The sequence below is a fragment of the Antennarius striatus genome, chromosome 20 (genome assembly GCF_040054535.1).
Source record: "Antennarius striatus isolate MH-2024 chromosome 20, ASM4005453v1, whole genome shotgun sequence".
NCBI classification, from domain to species: domain Eukaryota; kingdom Metazoa; phylum Chordata; class Actinopteri; order Lophiiformes; family Antennariidae; genus Antennarius; species Antennarius striatus.
In genome coordinates, this window is record NC_090795.1 from 931,932 (window position 1) to 954,718 (window position 22,787).

Sequence of the window (22,787 nt, forward strand, 5' to 3'; positions counted from 1 at the left end):
TTTTTTTTGCGGTCATCAAACGGAGGCAGCCGATTGGTTGAAATCACAGAAACCCTTTTACTGCTGACACATTTTTATTATTTTTTTCCTGAGGGTACAAAACAGGACCGACGGGGGGTGGGGCTTGGTCAGCTGATACTGGGATGAGGCGTTCCCATGGCGACAGAAGCCATTAACTGTGGCGTTAATCTGATTGGTGGTTAATGAAGTTCTTTGTTATTTCTGGGTCACGTCTGATGAGCTGAGCTCTAATCTGGGGGGTCTTGGGGGGTGAACTAATTTAGTTTTCATGGATGAGCCTAGAACCTGGACCTCATTCAGAACCGCTCCGAAATCAAACGCACCCCACTGTGTCTCCACCCGCCTGAGGGGCGCTTCATTTGTTCTCAGCTGATGATTGATTCAATGAAAACATGAAAAATTTCACACCAACCAATCACAGCTGAGAGATGTCGGCCAATCAGAAATGAGAGGCTAACAGGTAGAGATGACGACCAATCACAGCTCAGAGACTAATAGGTGGAGCTGGGAGGAGTGAAGAGAGGAAAGGAAGTTTGCAAAAGAAGGAAATGAGACAGGAAGTAGGAAGGAAAGGAGGAGGAAGAGGCGGGGCCAGGAGGAGGAAGGGGAGGGGCCAGAACGTGAAGCAGAAACGTAAAGAACACCAGCTGGAGGTGACCCCATGAAAACCTCTGATGACATCATCAGCGTCGCTCAGAGCTCCACCCACTTGATGAAGACGATGGGTTGGGGCGGAGTCATCTGCTGTGATGTCACGGGGTGGGGTCACACCTCCATGGAGTCCGGTTTGGGCGCTCTGGAAATCCACAGGTTTGATTGGTTGACCGCTGTTTTGGTGCGAGGAGTGCTGAGGAGGGAAGAGGGCGTTACCATGGTTACCACCTGATCAGAACCGGGTCAATCAATCAGTTAAAAACAAACACATTAATCAGGTGATCTGGAGGGAACACCTGGACTGAAGCCAGGTACACACACACACACACACACACACACACACGGCCCGTCAGAATCACTGAGTCAGCACCAAACACCCCAGAACCTGCCTCCTCAGCAGGAACTGCCGCCGTCAGCAGATTTACTGGAGGCTGCTGGGAGATGTAGTTCTATTAGTGACTAACCTTCTGCCGAGCATCTGGAAACAACAAGTCCCAGAAGCCACCAGGATGAGCAGCAGCAGGGGGATTGTGGGTATGACCACGTACACCAGCAGCATGCCTAGGCAGAAGCAGAGGCGCCGTTCACACCGACCCCCAACCGGGGTCAGAGGTCAGAGGTCAGACGAGTCAGTACCTGAGCCTCCAGCCATGGCGACCTGAGGGGGAGTCTCCCCGCGACCTGTCGACTGTTTGACCACACCCCCATCGCCGCCGGCCGTGGTTCCTGAGGAGCAGACCGGTGACAGCCATGATGACATCATCAGACGCTGAACGTACAGACGTGTTGGTCTTACCTGTGCCCCGCCCACCTGGGCCCCACCCACCCATGCCCCACCCACCTGGGCCCGGCCCTGAAGGCGTGTGCGTCTGCCGGCTCTCTGAAAAACACGAAGAAGAAAGAGGCCAAAGAAGGAGGGGCTTAACAACAGATGAATGACCCTCCTCTCCTGTGATGTCAGGGGTCATGTGACCAGTTACAAACATAATACAGTAAGAGAAGAAGACATTATGTGGGCTATCATGTGTTACCACGGCGACCCTAACCCCCCACACACACACACCTGGTTCATATTTGCAGATGAAGTTGTGCTTCATGTTGCATCGGTCGTCGTTCCATTGGTAGAGATAAGCCCCGCCCAGACCAGGAAGTGCAGCCGGTTGGTGGTACATGACCACACAGGCCTCGCCCCCGCAGGACGGCTCATCCATGTACCAGTTACTGCATCATCATCATCATCATCATCATCATCATCATCATCATCACCACCACCATCATCATCATCATCTTCATCAGTTTGTTCCCGCCCACCTGAAGGAGACGTGGCTTCCGTCGCTCCAGCGGTACCTCTCTCTACAGGAAGTGAAGGTGTTGCTCGCCTCCGTCTGATTGGCTCCGTCCATCCGACTCAAACCAATCCAGAAATCCCCGTCGGCGATGCCACCCCCTCCCCCTCCTGCTCCTGAACTGAGCTCCTGGACACAAAGGGGGGGGCAGGTGAGAGGAGTAAGAGGGGGGAGGGGATGACGACGAGTGGGCGGGGCTCACCTGCAGCAGGTCCTCCACCTGCGTCTGCTCGTCCTGGCTCTGGACGCTGAGCAGCTCCCCCCCCCCCCAGCCGGCAGGCCTCCCGTGCTTCCCTGAACGCCACGCGGCTCGACACGTCGTGGAAGTACGCGATCTTATAGCAGGGCCGCTGGGGCCCCCCCACACACACCGTCTGACCTGGGGGGCCACAGGGAGGGGTTACTGTTAGTGATGATGTCACTTCATCACAAGATGACATCACAAATCAGGAAGTGTTGATTTGTCAGTGGGATCAATGGGGGGGGGGGGGGCTCCGACCACGATAGAGTGTTTCACCCCCTTTTTTTACCGCATCAGCTCTTTTTTAACTGACTTACAGGGATGGGGGGGAGGTGGTGCTGGGAAATTGAAGCCCCTCCCCTTTAAGTGGCTCCGCCCCTCCTTGAACCCCCAGACAGGAAGCTCCCCCCCACCCCTCCTGCATCAGTGATGTCATCACTGCACCGGAGCGTTCCTGATAGCAGGACAGCGGGAAACACCAGTGTGTGTGTGTGTGTGTGTGTGTGTGTGTGTGTGTGTGTGTGTGTGTGTGCTGCAGTGATTAATCCTCGTCTGGTTAAAACAGCCCCCAGAGCTCCTCTAAGTGATTAGCTGGATTCTCTTCTGCACCATCATCACTTTCCTGTTAAACGTCTAAAGGCTTCATTTTTAACCACACACACACACACACACACACACACACACACACACACACACACACACACACACACACACACACACACACACACACACACACAGGGACGCCACTTTTAATGACTGGAGATACTGGAGATGCGAGGGGGCGTGGTCACGGGAGTGGGCGGTCGTTAATCGGTCCCTCCCGTCTCGTTACGTCAGCGCAGGTCAGCTGATCAGCTGATCAATCAGCTCTAACTGCGTCTATCGATCAACCGACAAACCGGATCAAAACGGAGTTCCGTACAAGCCGTTTCATCTGGAAGCCACGCCCACACAGTCTCGACCAATGAGAATCGATTTGGACCGAACGGAGCAGAACTTCCTGCAGCTGCTGCGTTCAGGACGGGCGGAATTTAAAGAACTGAGAGGTGGGGGAACAAAAACGTCCAAAGAAATTTCAAATAAAGATTTTGTTACCCCCCCCCCCAAAAAAAAATCTAAAAAAATTGGATAAATTTTGAGGGGCGGGTTCTACTGGGACCCGGATGTGGACCCCGGGTCACATCTGCGTTGGAATGAATGAAGCTTCAACCTGACGGCGGGCGTGACGTCATCACGTGTATCTCATCGGACCGATAAAATGTTTACCTGAGCTGGTTTGTAAATAAACAAATAAACAAGACCAGTAAGTTAACGTGATTACATCTTTCTGTGATTTAACAAACAATAAAAAATGTTGATTCTGTGGCAAAAATCTTCCGTCGATCATTTAAAGGAACGTTTAATCATTTTTAAACTTCAAACTAAATAAAAGCTGTAAATGTTTATCTTTAATCTTGAATCCATTCATAAGAATTTTTTTAAATATTGTTTATAAAATTCGAATAAATTCTGCTCTATTTTTGACCCTTGAGTTAAATATTTTAAAAAATCATTTAAATCAATTATTTAGGATAAATAAATGCTCGTTTCGGGTCACCATGACAACAGAGCACAAACAACTAACATCTATTAGTGACTAAACACACCACCGGTCTATTTAACTTCTACCGTTAAACTCACCGCTCACCACGCGGGCTCCGTTCACCGGGACGATCACCATCATCTTCACCATCATCACCACCATCACCATCATCACCACCATCATCTTCATCGCGACTCCCAGCAGCCTCCGAGAGTAAAAAATAAAAATCTCACAGGTTCATCGGAACAAATCTTCTTTTTCTTTCTCTAAATATTTAAAGTGGATTTTTTTTTTCTCTGTCACGATTTTCAAACAAAACCGTGAAATAAAATCTGTTTGACTTTTGCTTCCGGTCGTTTTTCTTTAGTTTCTCTTCTTTCCTCTCGTTTGTCTCCGATCCGATTGAAGCCGGAGGAAGAGGAGGGTTAGTCTGGTGCCCCCCCCCCATCTCTCTCTCTCTCTGATCGATCCTCCCCACAAAGCCCCAGATGTACCCTCCTATTTCATTAAGCCCTGGGGGGCCACACACACACACACACACACACACACACACACACACACACACACACACACACACACACACACACACACACACACACACACAGAGATGTAATTCACTTACACAGGCTTGACGCTGATTGGCTGCCGCAGCGAAGCAGATCGATAACACTAATATCAGCTGATCGATTGCTTCATATCGGCTCCGTTATGACAAACACTTCCGGTCGCGTTCCCTCATCGATCCGTCCCGAGGTGTGATCAGCAGCTGATGCCGCCAATCACGTTTGATTATCGGTGATCAGAGACGACAAATAGGAACGTTCAGGTTGTAATCTGAGTACTTTTACTTTAGACTTCTACTCCAACAGTTTGGAGGTAATAGATTACTTTTATTTGATAAATTACTGCAGATTCAGTGGACTTGGATCATGTCACGTGACTTCTAGACCACCTGAGTGGCGCAGGGCTGCCCCCACCCCCCCCCCCCCCGCCATGTTTACAACCCGTTGCTATGCAACAAACAAACACTAAAGGGTTAAACTGTCTTCACTGGGATGGAGGAACTGGGTCAGTACCGGGTTTGATCGGGGTAATCTTCCTGTTCAGGGCGGAGCTACAGGACCCCCGACCAATCAAACAGCCAATCAGACGAATGCTGTGCTCTGATTGGTCAGCTGGATTCCAGATCCGACAGGAAGTCAGACTACTGCCGTTAGCTTTCGGTACCATAACATGCTAACAGTTAGCTCTGGTAACAGCTAAGCTAAGCTACTGAAATATGCTAACCGTTAGCTCTGGTAACAGCTAAGCTAAGCTAGGGTAACAGTGTGAGGGACACAAGGGAAGACCGGTGAGGGTTTTATGACGTCATCGTGGACATCAAACGCAGCGGTGGGGGGGGACACACACACATATGCTGCTCCAACAGCCCTGAACGGCTCCTGCTCACCTCTTGCTGACCCCCGACCTCCATCCAACCTCCATCCGACCTCCCGTCTGTCCATCATCCATCCATCCATCCATCCAGGTGTGGTCCTGCTGTACCTGTGGAGACAGTGTCTGGGCGGGTGATCGCCCATGGGGGGGGTCAACACCCCACTGGGTGGGGGGGTCGACACCCTGTTGGTGGGGGGCGTGGCCTGAGGGGGGTCGATGATGTCATCAGGTGACACGTTTTCCGGTCTGAAGACGGTTCCGTGAACACAAACCGACCCGGGGTCACATGACCGACAGGAAGGTGTGAACAGATGGTTTTCATGATCCACTTAGACTGAAACTTAAACCGTGTGTGTGTGTGTGTGTGTGTGTGTTCAAGTGTGTGTGTCCACACGTGTAACACAATTATGTGAAACCAGAAGATGAAGACGCTTCTCACTTCCTGTTCACGTCTGAAGAAACTAAAGGTGGAGAAACTCTGTGTGTGTGTGTGTGTGTGTGTGTGTGTGTGTGTGTTTGTGTGAGTGTGTGTGTGTTTTGACCTGAGTCTCAACCCAAACTTTGTCGTCTCAGAGGAGGGAGTTCAGCTGACAGTCAAACACAGATGACTTCACTGTTTGTATAAACAAGTGTTTAACACACACACACACACACACACACACACACACACACACACACACACACACACACACACACACACACACACACACACACAGAGATAATGACCTGTTAGATATCTCCCTCCATTCCCAGTATTGATCTTTGCATTGATCGACTGCAAGCGGCTGATCGTATGAATAGTGAAACACACTCCACTTACCACTGATTACCTCACACACACACACACACACACACACACACACACGTTTTTCAGAGCAAAGAGGAGGAAACAGGAAGTGCAGGAGATTGATGGACTCAGGAAGTCATAAAAAGGAAGTTGTCAAATGTAAACAGGAAGTAAGAAAAGCAAATAAGAAAATATTACAAAATGATAATGACGTGTGTGTGTGTGTGTATGGTGTGTGTGTGTATGGTGTGTGTGTGTGTCTGTGTATGGTGTGTGTGTGTGTGTGTGTGTGTGTGTCTGTGTATGGTGTGTGTGTGTGTCTGTGTGTGTGTGTATGGTGTGTGTGTGGGTAATAATCGTCTAATTGATGGCTTCCAGTGATTCGGCCCCCAAAATGATGACACACACACACACACACACACACACACACACACACACACACACACACACACACACACACAACTATTGATTCAGCATTAAATCAGTCGGCCGTCTGGCCAACAGAAAACATTTACAGCGTTTGCTCTTTTTTCCCTACAACTCAAGGGCCTTGAAACCCATTCAAGGGCCTTGAAACCCATTCAAGGACTTCCTGATCATCATCAGGCCCCCAAAGGCTCATGAATACTGAGTCCCTCCAGGCTCCTGGAGTCCAACGCTCAGGACAGCTCCAGTCCTTTCCAGGATTCAAGCACCTACATAAGAAGTAACTAATCAGTAAAGAATTTTTCTCAAGGAGCCTTGAATTTTTTACAATCCCTTCAGACTTCTCCAGGAATACTCAAAAATTCTTCATGGGCCCTTGAGAACCTCCTAAAAATCACTTCAAAACCTCTCCTGGACACTCCTCCAGGTCTGGCCTGGCCTGTTCAAGGACTCCAGGAAGTTTCCAAACCCAGAACCCTTGAATAAATGTTTCCACACATCGCCACCTGCTGTCAGGGAGGGGTCACTGCAGCACAGGCCAACTCATGAGCCAATCACAGGGCTCCTAACAGTTACCATGGCTAAGAATAAGGGAGGTAGGTCACCCCCCCCACACACACACACACAGGTAGGCTGTCACCAGGAATTCCAGGATCAGCTTCCAGATTAATTTTAATTTTAATTTTAATAAATCTGAGTTCAAGGTTTTCCAGGTCATTACAGGACTTTCAAGGCCATCAGGACTTGAATCAACTCTTGGTCTTAAAACTTCCAGGACATTTCAGAACATTCCAGGACATTCCAGAACATTCCAGGACGTTCCAGGTGGTCCGATTCGGACGTAAAAAGAGACCTGAAGCTAAAACCTGCTCGTCTTTGATAAAACCGAACCGGCGCCGTCTGGCCTGGAGGGGGCGTGGCCTCATCCTCAGCTCTCCAGCTGCCACTGCTGCGCCTGCGAAGCGTCGCATATTGCCATGGAGACGAAGCCCTTGGGCCCGATTGGCTGCGAGGCGGAGAGACACTGACCCACCGACACCTGGTAGAGGCGGGACTTCTGCAGGAACACACCACCGTGACGTCACGTCACTTCCTGCCTCCAAGCCACTCAGACTTCATCATCAACACATGACCTCACCCCCAGGCTCCACTGCTGCGACCCCCCCGAGCCGTGACACTTCATCAGTCTGGGGGGGTCAAAGGTCCTGACCTCCGACACGTCCAGACAGAGAAGACCCGCCAGAACCAGCTGACCCTCCTCATCGTACGCCCAGTCCTACACACACACACACACACACACACACACACACACACTTAGCATGAGGCTAGCCTTTAGCGCTCTGCGCTAGCTTGGCTCTCTCAGGTGTTCTCACCTGTTCGGGGTCCCGGGGGTCACATGGTCGGAGGACGATGACTCCGCCCTTCTGGCTGGCTCGACCCTGGGCCACCAGACAGCGGCCGGTTGCTAGGTTACGAAGCTGAAAGATGGAAAGACGTTGCGTTTGACAAAAGTGTGTTTTCCGGCGCTGGCTGCTGGCGGCGGTGCGTTCAGGTACCCGTCCTCTCTGCAGGACTTTGGGGCGCCTCAGGCTCTTGTTGACGAACGGCGGCGGCGGCTTGTTGCCATTGGCGCCCGTCTGCATCTCGGGGTAAACTGTGTCCAGGTACCAGCGGAACGAACGACACTGCAGCTGCTTCCTCAACGCCACGCGCTCGCTGATGTCGCCGTAACCACGGTTACGCAGCTCGGGGCGCAGGGACAGGTACTGCTCCTGATTGGACCGCGGCGACACAGGAAGTGAGGTCAGGGGGATGCCGCTCTGCGTGTGTGTGTGTGTTTACCTTGTACTCGTCCATCCATACGTGCGCTAGCCGCAAGGAATTGTGGGCCATGGTGTCCTGCCCCCCCGGGGAGCCGTAGGGTCTCCTCTTCCTGAAGATGTGTCCGACTCTGGAGCAGGGGATGATCAGCAGCTCGCCGCCGCACATCCAGATCTGAGCGGGGGGAGACGGTTGGTGGCTAACGCTAGGCTAATGCTTGGCCGATGCAAGGCTAACACTAGGTTAACTCTAGACTAACGCTAGGCTAACGCTAGGCTAACACGAGGCTAACGCTAGTCCTCACCCTGAAGGAGATCTCCAGGTTCTCTCCGCCCCAGATGTCCATGCCGGCGTCGTATTGGCCGAGCTCGTTGAAGTACTTCCTGTTCATGGCGAACAGGCCGCCCGCCATGGTGGGAGACCTGAGGGGGGGTGAGGGTGAGGTGGTGACGGGTGAATCGGGGAAGGGGGGCTCAGGCGGTCGGCGGGTTACCTGATTGGTCCGGTCATCCTCTGGGGACCGTTGAGCTCGGAGGGGGGGACCGGGTCCCACTTGAAGTGCAGCCCCCAGTTGAATCCCCCCCTGACGACAGGGGAGGGCGAGTAGGAGAGGGTGTCGGCGGAGATGATGTCGATGACGGGACACACCACGGTGCGCCGGTCGCGGTGGATCGGCGCCAGCAGCGGCTGAAGCCACGCCCGGTTCACCTCGCAGTGGCTGTCCAGGAAGACCAGCACCTCCCCTGGACACACAGACAGGGGGGTCACTCACACGTCCCTGTGGAACGTGCGACTGCGGTGGGCGGGACCTACCGGTGGCGTGGGACGCTCCGATCATGCGGCCCCTGATGAGCCCCTCCCTCCTCGGGTTGCGCACCAGCCGGACTTTGGGCGGCAGCTCCGCCCGGACGTAGCGGTCCAGGTCGCCCTGCAGCTCGTCTGGACGGGCACACGGACACCCGTCACACCCCTTAGCGCACGGACGACCCCCCCCATGGTTGCAACCGTGGCAACACAGGCCAGAATGGCGACGCTGAGTTAGCTCGGCAGCTACAGCTAGCGCTGAAGCTGACCCGAAACGGTCTCTTCGACCCAAACCTGACCCGCTTTTGGCGGTTACCACGGTAACGCCGGCTCACCCAGGTCGCTGTGGTCGTCCACCAGCAGCACCTCGTGCAGCAGGTGCGCCGGCGTCCGGTCCAGGACGCTGTGGACGGTCCGCAGCAGCGCCGAGAACGCCTCGTTGAAGAAGCAGATGACCACGCTGGCCGCCGGGAGAACCTCAGGGTACGTCTGGTCCCGGCACCTGGAGACAGCAGGGGGGGGGTCACTAATGGGTCAACGGGGTTCCACTGGGTACCTGGTGCCCGCGGGCCTTACTGGGGGTCTCTGGTGTCGGGCAGCTCGCGGTGGTACCCCAGTCTGGTGGAGATCAGGACGTTGAAGGCGTGGCGGTGGTAGCCCGAGTCCCTCAGCTCCTGGTCAGCCTCGTTAAAGATCATCCCTGAGGAGTCACAGCAACCAGGACTCAGAGACCAGGACTCAGAGACCAGGACTTAGAGACCAGGACTCTCAGAGACCAGGACTCTCAGAGACCAGGACTCTCAGAGACCAGGACTCTCAGAGACCAGGACTCTCAGAGACCAGGACTTAGAGACCAGGAGTCTCAGAGACCAGGACTCTCAGAGACCAGGACTCTCAGAGACCAGGACTCTCAGAGACCAGGACTCAGAGACCAGGACTTAGAGACCAGGAGTCTCAGAGACCAGGAGTCTCAGAGACCAGGACTCTCAGAGACCAGGACTCTCAGAGACCAGGACTTGGGTCACACCACTCACCCATCTCTGGTGACAGCTCCACCCCCGCCTTGACCAGCGGAGGCTGACGCCCCGCCCTCTGGTCCACCGGGCCCATTGTGATTGGCTGGCCGCGGTGGCGGAGAGGCGTCCTGCCCTGGCCGGGCTCCGCCCCCATGGTGAAGTACAGGTAGAGGAGGACGGACCAGGTCGCCGAGGTGACGAGGCAACCGTAACAGAAGTACCTCAGCGTCACACTGGCCATGGTGGCCGAGCGAGCATGGCCTTACATCACACTGCAGCGGGGAGAGAGGAGCAGGTTCAGTTGACCTTTGACCCCCACAGTGACGCACGTGGTGTCAACGCCTCTCTGTTGAGTCACCGATCAGACCAGTTCTGTAATCAGATTACATCTCTGGGGCGTCACACGCCTCGGGTGTCACCTGATTATCACCTGAGGAGGTGAGTGGAACACGTGTGTATCAGGTGCTGACGTCATCAGCACAGGCCAGACTCCGCTGAGAAAACGTCAACACCAGCACATCATCGAACACAGCTGATAAAATGGATTTATCTCTAGAAATAAGGGGACGCAATCCGTTAAACAGACGCCGGATTAAAGAGGACAGTCACACAGATGGAGAACAGGGTCACTGCGTCATCAGTCAGCACCGATCCCTCGTTTACTCACGGGTTAAATTTAAATTAGACGGGTTTTAAACGGACTTTCGCATTGGTTTGTTTTTAGCATACCGGATTAGGATTAAATCACCTCTCCGCTCTTCAGATTAAACACTGTGTGCTGCTGCTCCAATGAACCGCTGCTAACTTTAAATTACACGAAGGACTGATTTCAACAAATCTCACGGGATTATTCGCGAAAATGTAGCACAGGCTAATCCAGCTATGCTAGCAGAGCGCTGTCCGGTAATGGAACCCGCTAGCGGTACCGCGCTAACGCACAACGTCACGGGGGCTTCCCTCCGAACGGAACCCGCTCCAGAGCCTCCAGTCCCCCCGGTTCGGTCGGCAGGACTTCCAGCAGGATTTCTGGCCGGAACTGCGGATCCACGCGCGGCTCGTTCGTCACGCTGCCATCGTCCACGACAAGAAGCTCCGTGTCTGCAAGTTTCCTCACAGGAACATCAAGTCAGGAAGCAAAACACAGCCACTTCCGGTCAACGCTTTCACAGTAAGAACCGGACAAACACCTGTAAAGGAAGTTCGGGTTGTATCTTTCAAAATAAAAGCACAGGCACTACAAATTGTTGCAGGCATTTAAGAGCCACTCTGGGGACACAAGCGGCCTCCAGAGTGATCCCAGTTTTAATGGTCCGGCATGTTTACACAGAAGATCCCTTCAGAGAACTTTACAGGTGGTGAAAAGAAAGAATAATCCATTCATCGTGACATTAAGCTTCGAAATAACTGACTCTCATTCCACACATCCGATTTGCATCTTGGAATTTTTCCACAAAACATTTGAATAAATTTCATAACAGCTTTTATCTGACTCAGTGCAATTATAAAACATTTTATATATATATTCAAATATATATAGTAGGTGGAGATTTATATATATATATATATATATATATATATACACATGTATGTGTATATATACATATGTATGTGTGTGTGTATATATACATACATACATATATATACACGTATATATATGTATATATATGTATGTATATATATATGTATGTGTGTGTATATATTTTATATATATATATATATATATATATATATATATATATAAAATATCCACATACCGTATATATTTGAATAAGCTCACTTGAAAAGTTTCACACTGTCACCAACTCCATCCACTACCTGTCAATCAAGCGCCCAACCAATCACGGTGCTAATTCAAATATTTGGGTGGGTATACTGTATATATAATAAAATGACTCAGTGTTAAACCAAAGCTGTTCTTCATCTCAGTTTCAGCTCAGTGGCGAGGTGTTCGTCCAGCTGACAGATGGCAGAGATCAGGACGGAACTGGCTCTAACTCCTTTGTTTCGTACGCAGTCGATCACGTCTCCTGCTTTACCTTCACCTTTTCCTTTGAGGATCCGCATTTCTTGAAAATTTAGGACATGATGATGGAGAAGTACATCCAGGAGTTGGTTCAAAAGGATTTCAGACACACGATTAATAAACTCCAGCCGAATTAAGGACAGCCTCTCATCTGCTGGGACCCCGCCCTCTGCTTGGACCCCGCCCTGTGCCGGGACCCAGCTCTCTGCCGGGACCAAGCTCTCTACTGGGACCCCGCCCTGTGCTGGGACTCCGCCCTGTAGCGGGACTCCGCCCTGTGCTGGGACTCCGCCCTGTGCTGGGACTCCGCCCTGTGCTGGGACTCCGCCATGTGCTTGGACTCCGCCCTGTGCTGGGACTCCGCCCTGTGTCGTAAGACCTGTAAGAAAATGGGGGCCTTTATAAATACCAAACAATCACTTTAGAGACTAAACTTTAAATTTCCATTAAATTCATCCACTTTAAACTGAATTAAATGTTTTTCTACTGGTTCTGTTCCAGGTGGAAGTAAATGTTCACGTACGAGCCAGCAGTTGTCAAACTGCAACCTCAGTTTAAAGTGCAGTTTAATCGAAACAACAAATGAAATTGGGTTAAAAACATTTTTTGGATAAAAATATTGTCATTTCTATTTTTCTATGAATAAAACAGGTGATAAATCTTCATCCTTCTCTCTGGTGTCTAAACTCATCCTCCTGCAGAAGAGAGAAAGGGTTACCTTGCAGGTACAACGACCGTTTCCAGACTTCCTGTCTCTCTTGGTTCTGGACCACCAAAGTCACTCGCTCTGGGATTGTGGTCAAGATAACTTCAAAAGTTGGATGGAAATTTGGCCCCGTCTTTGAGTCAAACTTGACACTCTGAAAACCAGAAGCAGCATCCAGTTAGCTTCTGACGGTTTGAGAACTTTGTATTTTCTTTTGCTGATTGTGACGCTCTTCAGAATCAACAGCACTAAGGTGATTTAACTCACGTCGGGTTGCACTGGCAACACCTCAGAGTCACAGGTCAGGAAGCAAGTTTGCCCAAATTCAACAGGCAGCTTACAGTCAGAGGAGATCCTGAGGTTCTCAGCACCTACTTGCTGGGTGGCAACCTTCAACAAGAAGACGTCTTTGTCAAGGAGTTGCTTGAAAACGTCCATGATGACCAAACGACTTAACAAGGTTGTTTCCCCGTGCCGGTTGTTCACAAAACTCTTGGACAGATTTCCATGAAATATCACAGAAAGAAACCCTGGAATTTGGCATTGGCCTGGATCCAGGAAGCCCCGAGCATATTCCTCAATACTGTCAGTCATCGTTTGACGTTTATCCTACTTGTGCAACCATTTTTATGAAAAACTGGCAGGAAATGGATGTGCGGCACGTGCAAAAGGTAAATTTAATGGCTTCTTTCCTGTTTCATCTTCAAACAAATTCAAACTTTCTTGGAAACACCTCCAGGTGTCTTGGTTACCCTCCTTACAAACCAAGAAACAAAGCAACGGATATGAGACAGGACTTCCTTGATGGAGGTAACCAAATGCATGATGTCCTCTCAAACTGATGGAAACACTATCCCTGAGGGTAACTGCTCTGAAGGAGACATCAACTGACGGAGCATTAAAGCAACACGAGCATCACCGACAATTGACCTTCCTGTCTATCAGGGACTACAGGAATAGAACTGGTCTCCTTTACCTCGTTCAGAGGGATGTTGTCCTGCAGCAGAAAGACGTCCACCTTCGGGCACATTATGGATTGAGGTTGAAAGAACAGCAGAACTTGCACTTTTACCGGCAGTGAGGTGTTCCAAAACCTTTTAAAGTAATCCCAGACCAGGCCAAAGAGGGACAGGTGGGACACCGTCACAACCACATGGGTGTCTGTGATCCGCAGCGGGTCCAAAATGCTCATTCCGTCATCAGTGAAGTGGACCACGGACAAAATGCCATCAATGAGTAACGCTGTGAAAGCAAACCATCGTCAAACCAGCGACACGGCCACACAGAGGGTCGTAGGTTCTACTCATCCGCTGCTTACCTTCCTCCGTTTCACAATGAGGCAGCTGAAGCTGAGAGATGGCGGCCTCCTCTGAACACGTGATGTTGAACAGCAGCCCTGCCGATACTTTGCCAGCTGATTGGATGAGGTTCTCGTCCCATTGGACAGTCTTGTACTCCAACATCGCCCCCTTGGCCATAACAAAAACTAGTCTGGTCAAGGCGCACTGGTACGCTCCTGAAACAGGACACTGGAACCTGCAGAACAAAATGGGTTCTACGTGTCTGACAGGATGTCATTGAAAACACAGAAATCACTCCCCTCGTCCAACGGACCAATCAGTTTGGAGAAGACAGGTAGCATAAAGTACGTCACGTTTAGAGTAGCATTGACCAAACGTCACTCCATCTTGTTCTTTGAGTCTTTTGGTCTAAAGATCTAAAGAAGTCTGGTGTGAAGGACGACTTCCACATTTCACCGTCTGGTTACCTGTATGTGGTCTTCCCAGAAACGGTCAGCAGTTCAGGTGTGAAATCAGTTACCTACAATGGAAAAAGGACCAAAATGAGTAAGAAGACTGGACTGGTCCAGGATCCTCAACTGCACCGCTCAAATGGTCTAGAATCGGATCGCTGAGGGATTCAAAAGGAAACGCGCCAGAAACGTTCTCTGAATCAGCAGGTTGCCCCACCTCCAAACCCTCGCCACCACCGTCTGTGGGTGAGAGGGGATCATCTGGGCCCCAACTCTGGGAAACCACATGTAACCCAGTGACAATAAAGGGTTAAAAATAGGAGAGAGCCGATAAGCCAATCATTATATTTTATTGGTTAGGTTCCGCCTACGAGTGGACATGATTGACAGATCAATCTGTGTGATGGGATGAGAGAGATGTGACGTGCTCATGACAAGCGGAGAACAAATTGATGCAGCTTGAAAAACTTTAGAACTTAGTTTTGCAAGTTTTTCAATAAACGAGCAAGATATCTGAACACTTTAGAAGACACCGTGAGTTGGGAAGTCCCTGTGACTTGCTACAATATATCTCGGTAAGCTAGCAACACGTTTTAATGTGCTAATTGTGTGTGCGATGCTACGCAATTTATTGTACAAGTTTAACTATTGAACAACTTGGTTAGAATACATTTTAAAGTCCTGTTTGTAACAAAATAACCAAACAGGTCAGGTCTTAAGGATAGAGTGAGGACCACTTCGGGATCCAGTTCTATTGATGGCGAGCCTCCCAGCATGATTTGACCTGGACTAAAGGGATTCATCAAATACTCCACGTGGGGTAGGGTGGTGCCAGTCGTCTGGACTGTCACCCACAAGTGAAAAGAGTGCACTCTGTTTCAGAAACTGTTAAAACCTTTAAGAATCTACAGAAAGTAGATTTAAAAGTGATCACCAGCGGAAAGAAGATTTATTATTTGAAGGGCCCAATTTTGTTGTGTTAATATGTATTTTAATATGTAATTTTCCTGTTGTTAATTTCTATTTGTCTTAGTAAAAAGAAACTGTGCACAGTTTATCTGGTCTGTGTACCTTCATGTATGGTTATTACAGTTCACTCCCTCAGCTCCTTACGAACCTGGATTAGAGGTGTATTCACTCGAAGTGGGTTACACACACTTACTTTCAGTAGAAGATGAGGAGACTCGTCATCCATAGGCACCCCTCCGGTGCCCATGGACTCCAGTATGTCAGGTGAGGTTCTTTTTCCTCCCTCACCAATCCTGCGGGATTAAACACAAAACTGTCATCGAAGACCTCATGTTGAACCTCTGACCCCCCTTTAGACAGGCAAACCACTAAACCGGTGAGTTCACAACAGGAACGAGTTCTTACTGTGTGTCCAAGGGTCCAGGTCCACAACTGGTGGCTGCATGCGGACCTTGTTCGTGAACGGCGGACCTTGTTCGTGACCCTGACTGGATGCTCAGGACCCAGCATCCAGTCAGGGTCACAGGTGAACCCTTGGCATTGGAGAAGCTAGCAAAACATTTCAGATGCATTCATATCAACAATGACCATATATGGACAACACTATGGCTGTATGTAAATGATCAGATGCCCTCCAACCAACAAACAGCTCGACTGAGACTTGCAACAAACCTCAGAGTCTCCAGCCGACATTGTGGATTCTCCAGAAGGTCCTCCAGCAGCTCCACCCCTGAAAACTGCAGGTCGTTTCCTCTCAGCTGAAAATCCCGTGGATAGATTCCTCTCAGCCGCAAATCTCGCATGTAGTTTTCTCTCAGCTTCAAATCCCCAAGGTTGTTTCCTCTCAGCTGCAGTTCTCTCAGGTGGGACGGGTTGGACTCCAGAGCTGATGCCAGGAACAAGCAGCTGACCCCTGAGAGCTCACACCGTTGAAGTCTGGACACACAGGAGACGTAGCAGGAACAGGTCCAACACCATCACAGCCTCTTTCGTGGTCTTCAATGCATCTTTGACGGAGAACCGACCTCAGAACCTCCAGTCTGCCATGGGGATCCCCCAGAAAACCAGACAGCCGATCCACTCCAGAATCATGAAGCTGGTTGTCACTCAGGTCCAGCTCCTTCAGACGGGACGGGTTGGACTTCAGAGCTGAGGCCAGGATGGAGCAGCTGACCTCTGACAAACCACAGTCACCCAGTCTGGACGGAGATCAAAATCCAGGTTCAGGTTTGAATATGCTGCTCTAAGAAACCAATCAGTGACTGGGGTGGAGACGGCCAGGGAACGGACCTCAGAACCTCCAGTCTGCATTCTGGACTCTCCAGAAACCTGGACAGCAGCTTCACTCCTGAATCCCTCAGCTGGTTGTACCCCAGGTCCAGTTCTCTCAGGTGGGACGGGTTGGACTTCAGAGCTGAGGCCAGAAGGGAACAGCTGTACTGTGACAAACTGCAGTCCCACAGTCTGAATAGAGACACAAGTTGGTTGAAAAACAAATTCAGGCGTTCTGAGTGTAAATTAAAGTTGTTCTTTTGTTAATTAAACACAGAACTGACCTCAGAACCTCCAGTCGACAGGATGGTATCATCAAAGCCTCAGACAGCAGACACACTCCTGAGCCCTTGATCTTGTTGGTACTCAGGTCCAGCACTCTCAAATGGGACGGGTTGGACTTCAGAATGTCTCTCAGGTAAGAACAGCTCTCCTCAGTCAAGCTGCAGTTCCACAGGCTGAATCCAGAATCCACAACAGATCATTAGAAGACATCGCTCAGTACCCAAAGATCTAGACTGTAGAAGTTGAGTACATGGAAGCTCCTGATAGAGAGGGTAACCTGGGACCACTTCAACAAAGCACCGCAAGCAGCAGGTCGACTTAAAAGACTCCTGCTGAGCAGAAGATACGATGCAGGAGCTCAAAGTTCCCCAAAAGGGCCATAATGTCTCAATGAATTCTGGGAAAAAGGAACAATAAATCAACTGATTCTAGTTCAAACTGTCAAAGTCGTTCATAGACAGTAAGTCATGAGTCAAAGTCATGCATGGAAGTCCAGAGTCAAAGTCATCCACGTCAGTTCTGTAAGTTCTGTTCTGTGAGGGGTCGTATCTTGATATCAATCCTGATGATCGGTTCTTCCACAGCTTTAACTTCATGTGGACGACCAGTAAGAACCCGGGGCATCTTGAAGAGTCCTTCTGAACCACAACTGTGACTTAACTCAGTCTCCATCAACGGGTCATGTGACTTCAAAGGAGTCTTTACCCTTCTTTATCAGAATAAATATCTGAAGATGACTTCACCACCTGCAGCACATACTGAAAATTCTGACACCAAACTGATCTCAGTACAGTTTTGAAAAAGATGGAGACTGACCTCAGAGTCTCCAGCCGGCACTCTGGCCTCCTGAAAAAGAGACGCAGAATCCTCACTCCTGCGTCCGTCAGGCGGTTTTCACTTAAGTCCAGCTCCCTGAGATGGGCCGGGTTGGACCACAGAGCGCGGGACAAACGCTCACAGCTGCTCACGGACAAATTACAACGCAGCAATCTGAATGGAGAAGAGATGTGAACACAGATTAATGCAGGGTAGCACTGCTGCCCTGCAACAAGAATGTCCTGGTAGTTCAGGCTGGGCCCTGGGCTTTCTCTGGGTCTCCACGTCTGCAAGGGTTTCTCTGAATTCTCTGGCTTGTTCCCATCAACAAAAACATGGGTCTAAGTTCTGCATTGGTGTGAAAGTGATCGGTTGTTTGTTGTTCTATGTGTGCTGAACCCACAACTTAACCAGGGTGAACCTCGCATCACACCTATGGTTAGCCGTGATGCTACATGGGGTAAGCAGCTACAGAAAATGCTTAAGCCTAGTCCATCCCATAACACCTGAGGGTCATTGAGGCACCACAGACGACCAGTGGTTGTCATCATATGGTGTGTCTTGGGCAATTGAACCTTTCCGGCGCCCATACCTCAGCAGGTCGGATGTAGTTCAATGTCATATGCAAGTGAAGGAATAAAAATGTTCAGGTGTTAAATATGTAGCTCCACATTAATTCATCGTAGTCAACAAGTTCTGTACTTGAAAATGTCAAAAGAAAGTCTAGATACTGACCTGAGAGTCTCGAGTCGACAGTTAGGACTCTGCAGTCCAGCAGACAGCAGCGTCACACCTGACTCTGGCAGGTCATCGTTGTAACTCAGGTCCAGCTCTCTCAGATGGGACGGCTTGGACTTCAGGGCAGAGGCCACGACTTGGCAGTGAGTCTCAGAGAGTCCACACCAAGAAAGTCTGTCAGGACAAACGGATTAGAAAATATACGGGTAAAAAATTTAATTCAGGCATTTAAGTTCAACAGAATTTGTCCACGAGGTAAACAGGTGATTTAATTTCTAGTTTTCTTTCTCCCTACCGTCCACTGTTCCTTGTTTGATTGAATCCTTTCAAACCCTTACGAGGTCTCCAGTTCACAAACATGCACTGACGTCTCACAACCTGTGATACTCTACATAAAAACCAGAACAACTCCCCTCTGGACTTACATCGCCTTTCTGCAGTTCCTCACGGCTGGAATCAGTCGGTGTTGTCCTTCTATTGATGAGTTATACATCCTCAGGTCCAACTCATCCAGAACCTGGTCTGACAGCTGCAGCACGTAGGCCAGACCAGAGCAGTGGATCAGTGAGAGTTCCTTCTCTGACTTGTTCTCTGACTTCAGGAACTCTTGTATCTCCTGATGGACTGATTGGTCCTTCAGCTCCATCAGACAGTGGAAGATGTTGATGCTCCTGTCAGGAGAGATATTTTTGCTGTTCATCTCCTTCAAGTTGATGATGGCTCTCTGTAAGACTCTTGGACTGTTGTCCATCTGACCCAGCAGACCCCCCAAGAGTTTCTGGTTGGACTCCAAAGACAAGCCATGAAGGAAGCGGACCAACAGGTCCAGGTGACCATTTTCATTTTCAAGGGATTTCTCCATGGCTCTCCTCAGGAAGACATCAAGAGGTGAGTCATTGTAGTTTGGTCCCAGGAACGCCTTCAGAACTTTGGTGTTCCTGCTGGTGTAGCAGTGGATCATGTAGACTCCAGCCAGGAACTCCTGAAGGCTCAGATGGACAAAGCAGTAGACGCTTTTCTGGTGGATGACACACTCTGTCCTGAAGATCTCTGTACAAACTCCTAACTTCACCAAGACTTCTGAGACATCAAGACCACACCGCTCCAGGTCTTCTTGGTAGAACATGATGTCTCCTTTGTCCAGATGTTCGAAGGCCAGCCTCCCCAGCTTCAGAAGAAGATCTCTGTCAGCCTCCATCAGCTCCTGTAGACTCGTCTCCTGTGCTTCACCGGACCTCTGCTTCTTCCTCTTTATCAGGACCATCAGGAAGTGTGAGTACATGTCTGTCAGGGTCTTGGGCAGCTCTCCTTCTGGGTCTGTGGTCAACATGTGGTCCAGAACTGCAGCAGTGATCCAGCAGAAGACTGGGATCTGACACATGATATGGAGGCTCCTGGAGGTCTGGATGTGGGAGAAGATTCTACTGAACTGGTCCTCCTCTCTGAACCTCCTCCTGAAGTACTCCTCCTTCTGGTCATCGGTGAAGCCTCGGACCTCTGTTACCCTGTCCACATATCTAGGAGGGATCTGATTGGCTGCTGCAGGTCTGGAAGTGATCCAGACGAGAGCCGAGGGAAGCAGATTCCCCTTGATGAGGTTTGTCAGCAGCTGGTTGACCGAGGACACCTGAGACACATCAGAGATGCGCTTCCTGTTCTTTAAGTCCAATGAGGGTCTGCTTTCATCCAGGCCATCAAAGATGAACAACAGCCTCCAGGAAGTGATCTTCTCTGCTGTGACCTTCTGGAACGCTGGATGGAAAACACGGAGCATCTGGAGAAGACTGTACCGCTCATCTCGGATCAGGTTCAGCTGTCTGAACGATAGTGGGACCACCAGACTGAGGTCTTGGTTCTCCAAGCCCTCGGCCCAGTCCAGAGTGAACTTCTGGACAGAGAAGGTCTTTCCAACCCCGGCGACGCCGTTGGTCAGAACAACTCGGATGGGCGTCTGCTGGTGGGGTAAGGCTTTAAAGATGTCGTTGCACCTGATTCTAGTATCCTGGAGGGTCTCCATCCTGGAAGTGGTCTCAAGCTGCCACACTTCATGTTGGGTATTAACGTCTTCACTCCGTCCCTCTGTGATGTAGAGCTCAGTGAAGATGGTGTTGAGGAGGGTTCCACTTCCTGTTTCATTGGTTCCTTCCATCACACGTTCACATCTCCTCCTCAGGCTGATCCTGTGTTCTTCCTGAACTTCCTGGAGAACCCTGTCTGCTGAGAGAAGGAACACGTTAAGACCAAAGACCAAGGATCCTGTTTAAACATGGTTCATGAACCTGGCTGAGACCCTCATCTGGTGCTGGACCAACGTGGGCACTGGGTGTGGAGACCATGTGTTGGACAATGTGACCCAACAACCAACAGGAAAACAAAATGTGAAAAAATGATGAATTTAAACAATTCTTGAAAGTTAATGTAACAACAAACAACAACAGACAACAACAGACAACGTGATGTCATCAGCAAACAGCTGTTACTTTCTACAGTGCTGGACATCGTCCACACTGGGGACAGGAAGTCTCCTGATGTACCTGAACAGGGTGAGACTGGATCCTTCAGGACGTCCACCTCCTCTCCCTCCTCCTTCCTGTGGAGATGTAAACATTCTTTAACGCGTTTCATTGGTGGAGACCAACTAAAAGCTCTCAAGATGTTCCTCCTTAGAACTAAACCCTTCTCGTCTGGTTCAAGTTAAGGTCAGGATGGCTGCTGGTTAACTAACCCAAACCTAATTAACCTGAATGTAGACGAGCTGAAAGCTGGCATCATCTTACTGGAGGCGTCGGTCGTCTGAAGGTCCAGGTCCAACGTTGAAGTTCAGAGGCTCGTCTTTGGAGACATTGCTCCTGGCCGACTGACCGGTGGACCCCAAACCCTCGGTCCTGTGGAGACACATGTTTTACACATGTACAACTAACATGACACACGATCACAATGTCATGGTAACAACACAGCTCATGCTTCTGGACTGTTCTCTCCAGGTTTTCCTGACTCCATCAGTCTCTGATGGTCCGGTTCGTCAGGACCAGTGTCTTCAGTTCTTCTAGAGACCCTGTTAAAGCCAATAGCGTGAAGAAGTCCTGAACCGATAATGTAATAACTTTTGGCCGATTATGTAATAAGTTATTAGTAACTCTAATCCCTAATTATTATATTACTATAAAAAAGTTATTAAATTATCTGTTCCTATTCATTTTTAGCCACTCTGACCTTTTATACTCTCACGGGCCACATAAAATGATGTGGCGGGCCACGTTTGGCCCCCGGGGCCTCCAGTCTGACACATGTACATTAGCGGAACATTGCTGAGGGGCTGTTCATGTTAACACCCCCACATTTAGTGGGGGATAAACAACTGGTCTCACCCTGTCCACCGTGATTCTGGGTCTGCTGGGATCAGTAGTTCTTCTCTGCTGCTCATCGTGGGGTTCCAGATCTTCCCTGGGGGAGGACAGCTCTTACATTCGTGCTTCAACAAACTGAAGAGGAACAGAGCAGAAAGAACCCTTTGGTGCTGCTGATGACGTCAGAGCCTGAACCCCGGTAACTCTTCTGGAGTTGTTGTTAGAAGTGTCACTTCCTGTTGTGGAACCCGCCACAACCACGTCTGACGTCAGCCGCCACTCCGCGCACCGGAAGTCTGCTTTTAACGGTGTCCGGCTGGACTTCCAGCAGCCCGGTCGTCCTCAGCTCGGACCGGCCGGTCGGTGAACGCGTCTCAGCTCGACGAGCGGAGTTCACCTGGAGCCTCCTCCCCGGCGGAGACACTTCCTCCTTCAGCCCGGGACGGTTCCTGGTCCAGGCGCCCCCTGGTGGCGCTGCAGCGACACGGCAGCCCGACAAGAGGGCAGGAGGTCTGGTCTTTCTCCACAACACGAGGAGTGGAACCACAGTAGTCCACTAAAGAAGTGAAGAACTCCAAACAGGTTTGATGTTTTAGATTCTTCCCCTCCATGAGCGTCTTTAAGGTCGTCTCCTGAAAGGGTTTGGTGTTAAAGGAGCTCCCAGAGGTGCTGAGCACTTGTTGGACCTTCACCTTCACTCTGTGGTCCATCTACAGTGGGTTAAGGTCGGGTCATCTCACACC

At 50.2% G+C, this 22,787-nt stretch overlaps 3 protein-coding genes across 6 annotated transcripts; all 3 read right to left on the reverse strand.

Annotated features, from left to right (window-relative positions):
* Positions 1 to 79: 79 nt before the first annotated feature.
* On the reverse strand, positions 80 to 6,276 carry chodl (chondrolectin). Its single transcript, XM_068343468.1, is given in 10 exon segments — positions 80 to 868; positions 1,140 to 1,236; positions 1,312 to 1,401; positions 1,517 to 1,555; positions 1,739 to 1,896; positions 1,987 to 2,150; positions 2,224 to 2,289; positions 2,291 to 2,400; positions 3,943 to 4,049; positions 5,295 to 6,276. Coding segments are annotated over 10 exon segments (987 nt in total). The 5' UTR covers positions 5,369 to 6,276; the 3' UTR covers positions 80 to 786.
* Positions 6,277 to 7,203: 927 nt separating this feature from the next.
* Positions 7,204 to 11,280, reverse strand: galnt11 (UDP-N-acetyl-alpha-D-galactosamine:polypeptide N-acetylgalactosaminyltransferase 11 (GalNAc-T11)). Of its 3 annotated transcripts, none has more exons than XM_068343462.1 (12): positions 11,075 to 11,280; positions 10,154 to 10,407; positions 9,696 to 9,819; positions 9,455 to 9,621; positions 9,129 to 9,254; positions 8,809 to 9,058; positions 8,620 to 8,737; positions 8,337 to 8,489; positions 8,051 to 8,266; positions 7,868 to 7,972; positions 7,633 to 7,770; positions 7,204 to 7,551 (listed from the first exon to the last, which is right to left on the reverse strand). In XM_068343462.1, exons 2-12 carry the CDS (start codon positions 10,374 to 10,376, stop codon positions 7,423 to 7,425), a joined length of 1,749 nt encoding a protein of 582 aa, XP_068199563.1. In that variant the 5' UTR covers positions 10,377 to 10,407; positions 11,075 to 11,280; the 3' UTR covers positions 7,204 to 7,422. The 3 variants fall into 3 exon arrangements, with proteins under 3 accessions (XP_068199563.1, XP_068199564.1, XP_068199562.1); XM_068343463.1 differs by having other exon boundaries at positions 10,979 to 11,280; XM_068343461.1 differs by having other exon boundaries at positions 10,154 to 11,280.
* A 105-nt stretch (positions 11,281 to 11,385) lies between these two features.
* LOC137614018 (NLR family CARD domain-containing protein 3-like) lies at positions 11,386 to 22,646 on the reverse strand. 2 transcript variants are annotated; one of them, XM_068343425.1, is made up of 18 exons: positions 22,066 to 22,646; positions 21,475 to 21,582; positions 21,232 to 21,287; positions 19,123 to 20,911; positions 18,695 to 18,871; positions 17,960 to 18,133; positions 17,256 to 17,316; positions 16,877 to 16,980; positions 16,612 to 16,785; positions 16,259 to 16,522; positions 15,992 to 16,135; positions 15,780 to 15,879; positions 14,633 to 14,685; positions 14,183 to 14,400; positions 13,841 to 14,106; positions 13,132 to 13,254; positions 12,877 to 13,018; positions 11,386 to 12,537 (listed from the first exon to the last, which is right to left on the reverse strand). In XM_068343425.1, the coding sequence occupies exons 1-18, from the start codon at positions 22,119 to 22,121 to the stop codon at positions 12,053 to 12,055; spliced, it is 4,494 nt and encodes a 1,497-aa protein (XP_068199526.1). In that variant the 5' UTR covers positions 22,122 to 22,646; the 3' UTR covers positions 11,386 to 12,052. The 2 variants fall into 2 exon arrangements, with proteins under 2 accessions (XP_068199526.1, XP_068199525.1); XM_068343424.1 differs by having other exon boundaries at positions 16,877 to 17,050; positions 17,143 to 17,316; positions 22,066 to 22,645.
* Positions 22,647 to 22,787: the final 141 nt, after the last annotated feature.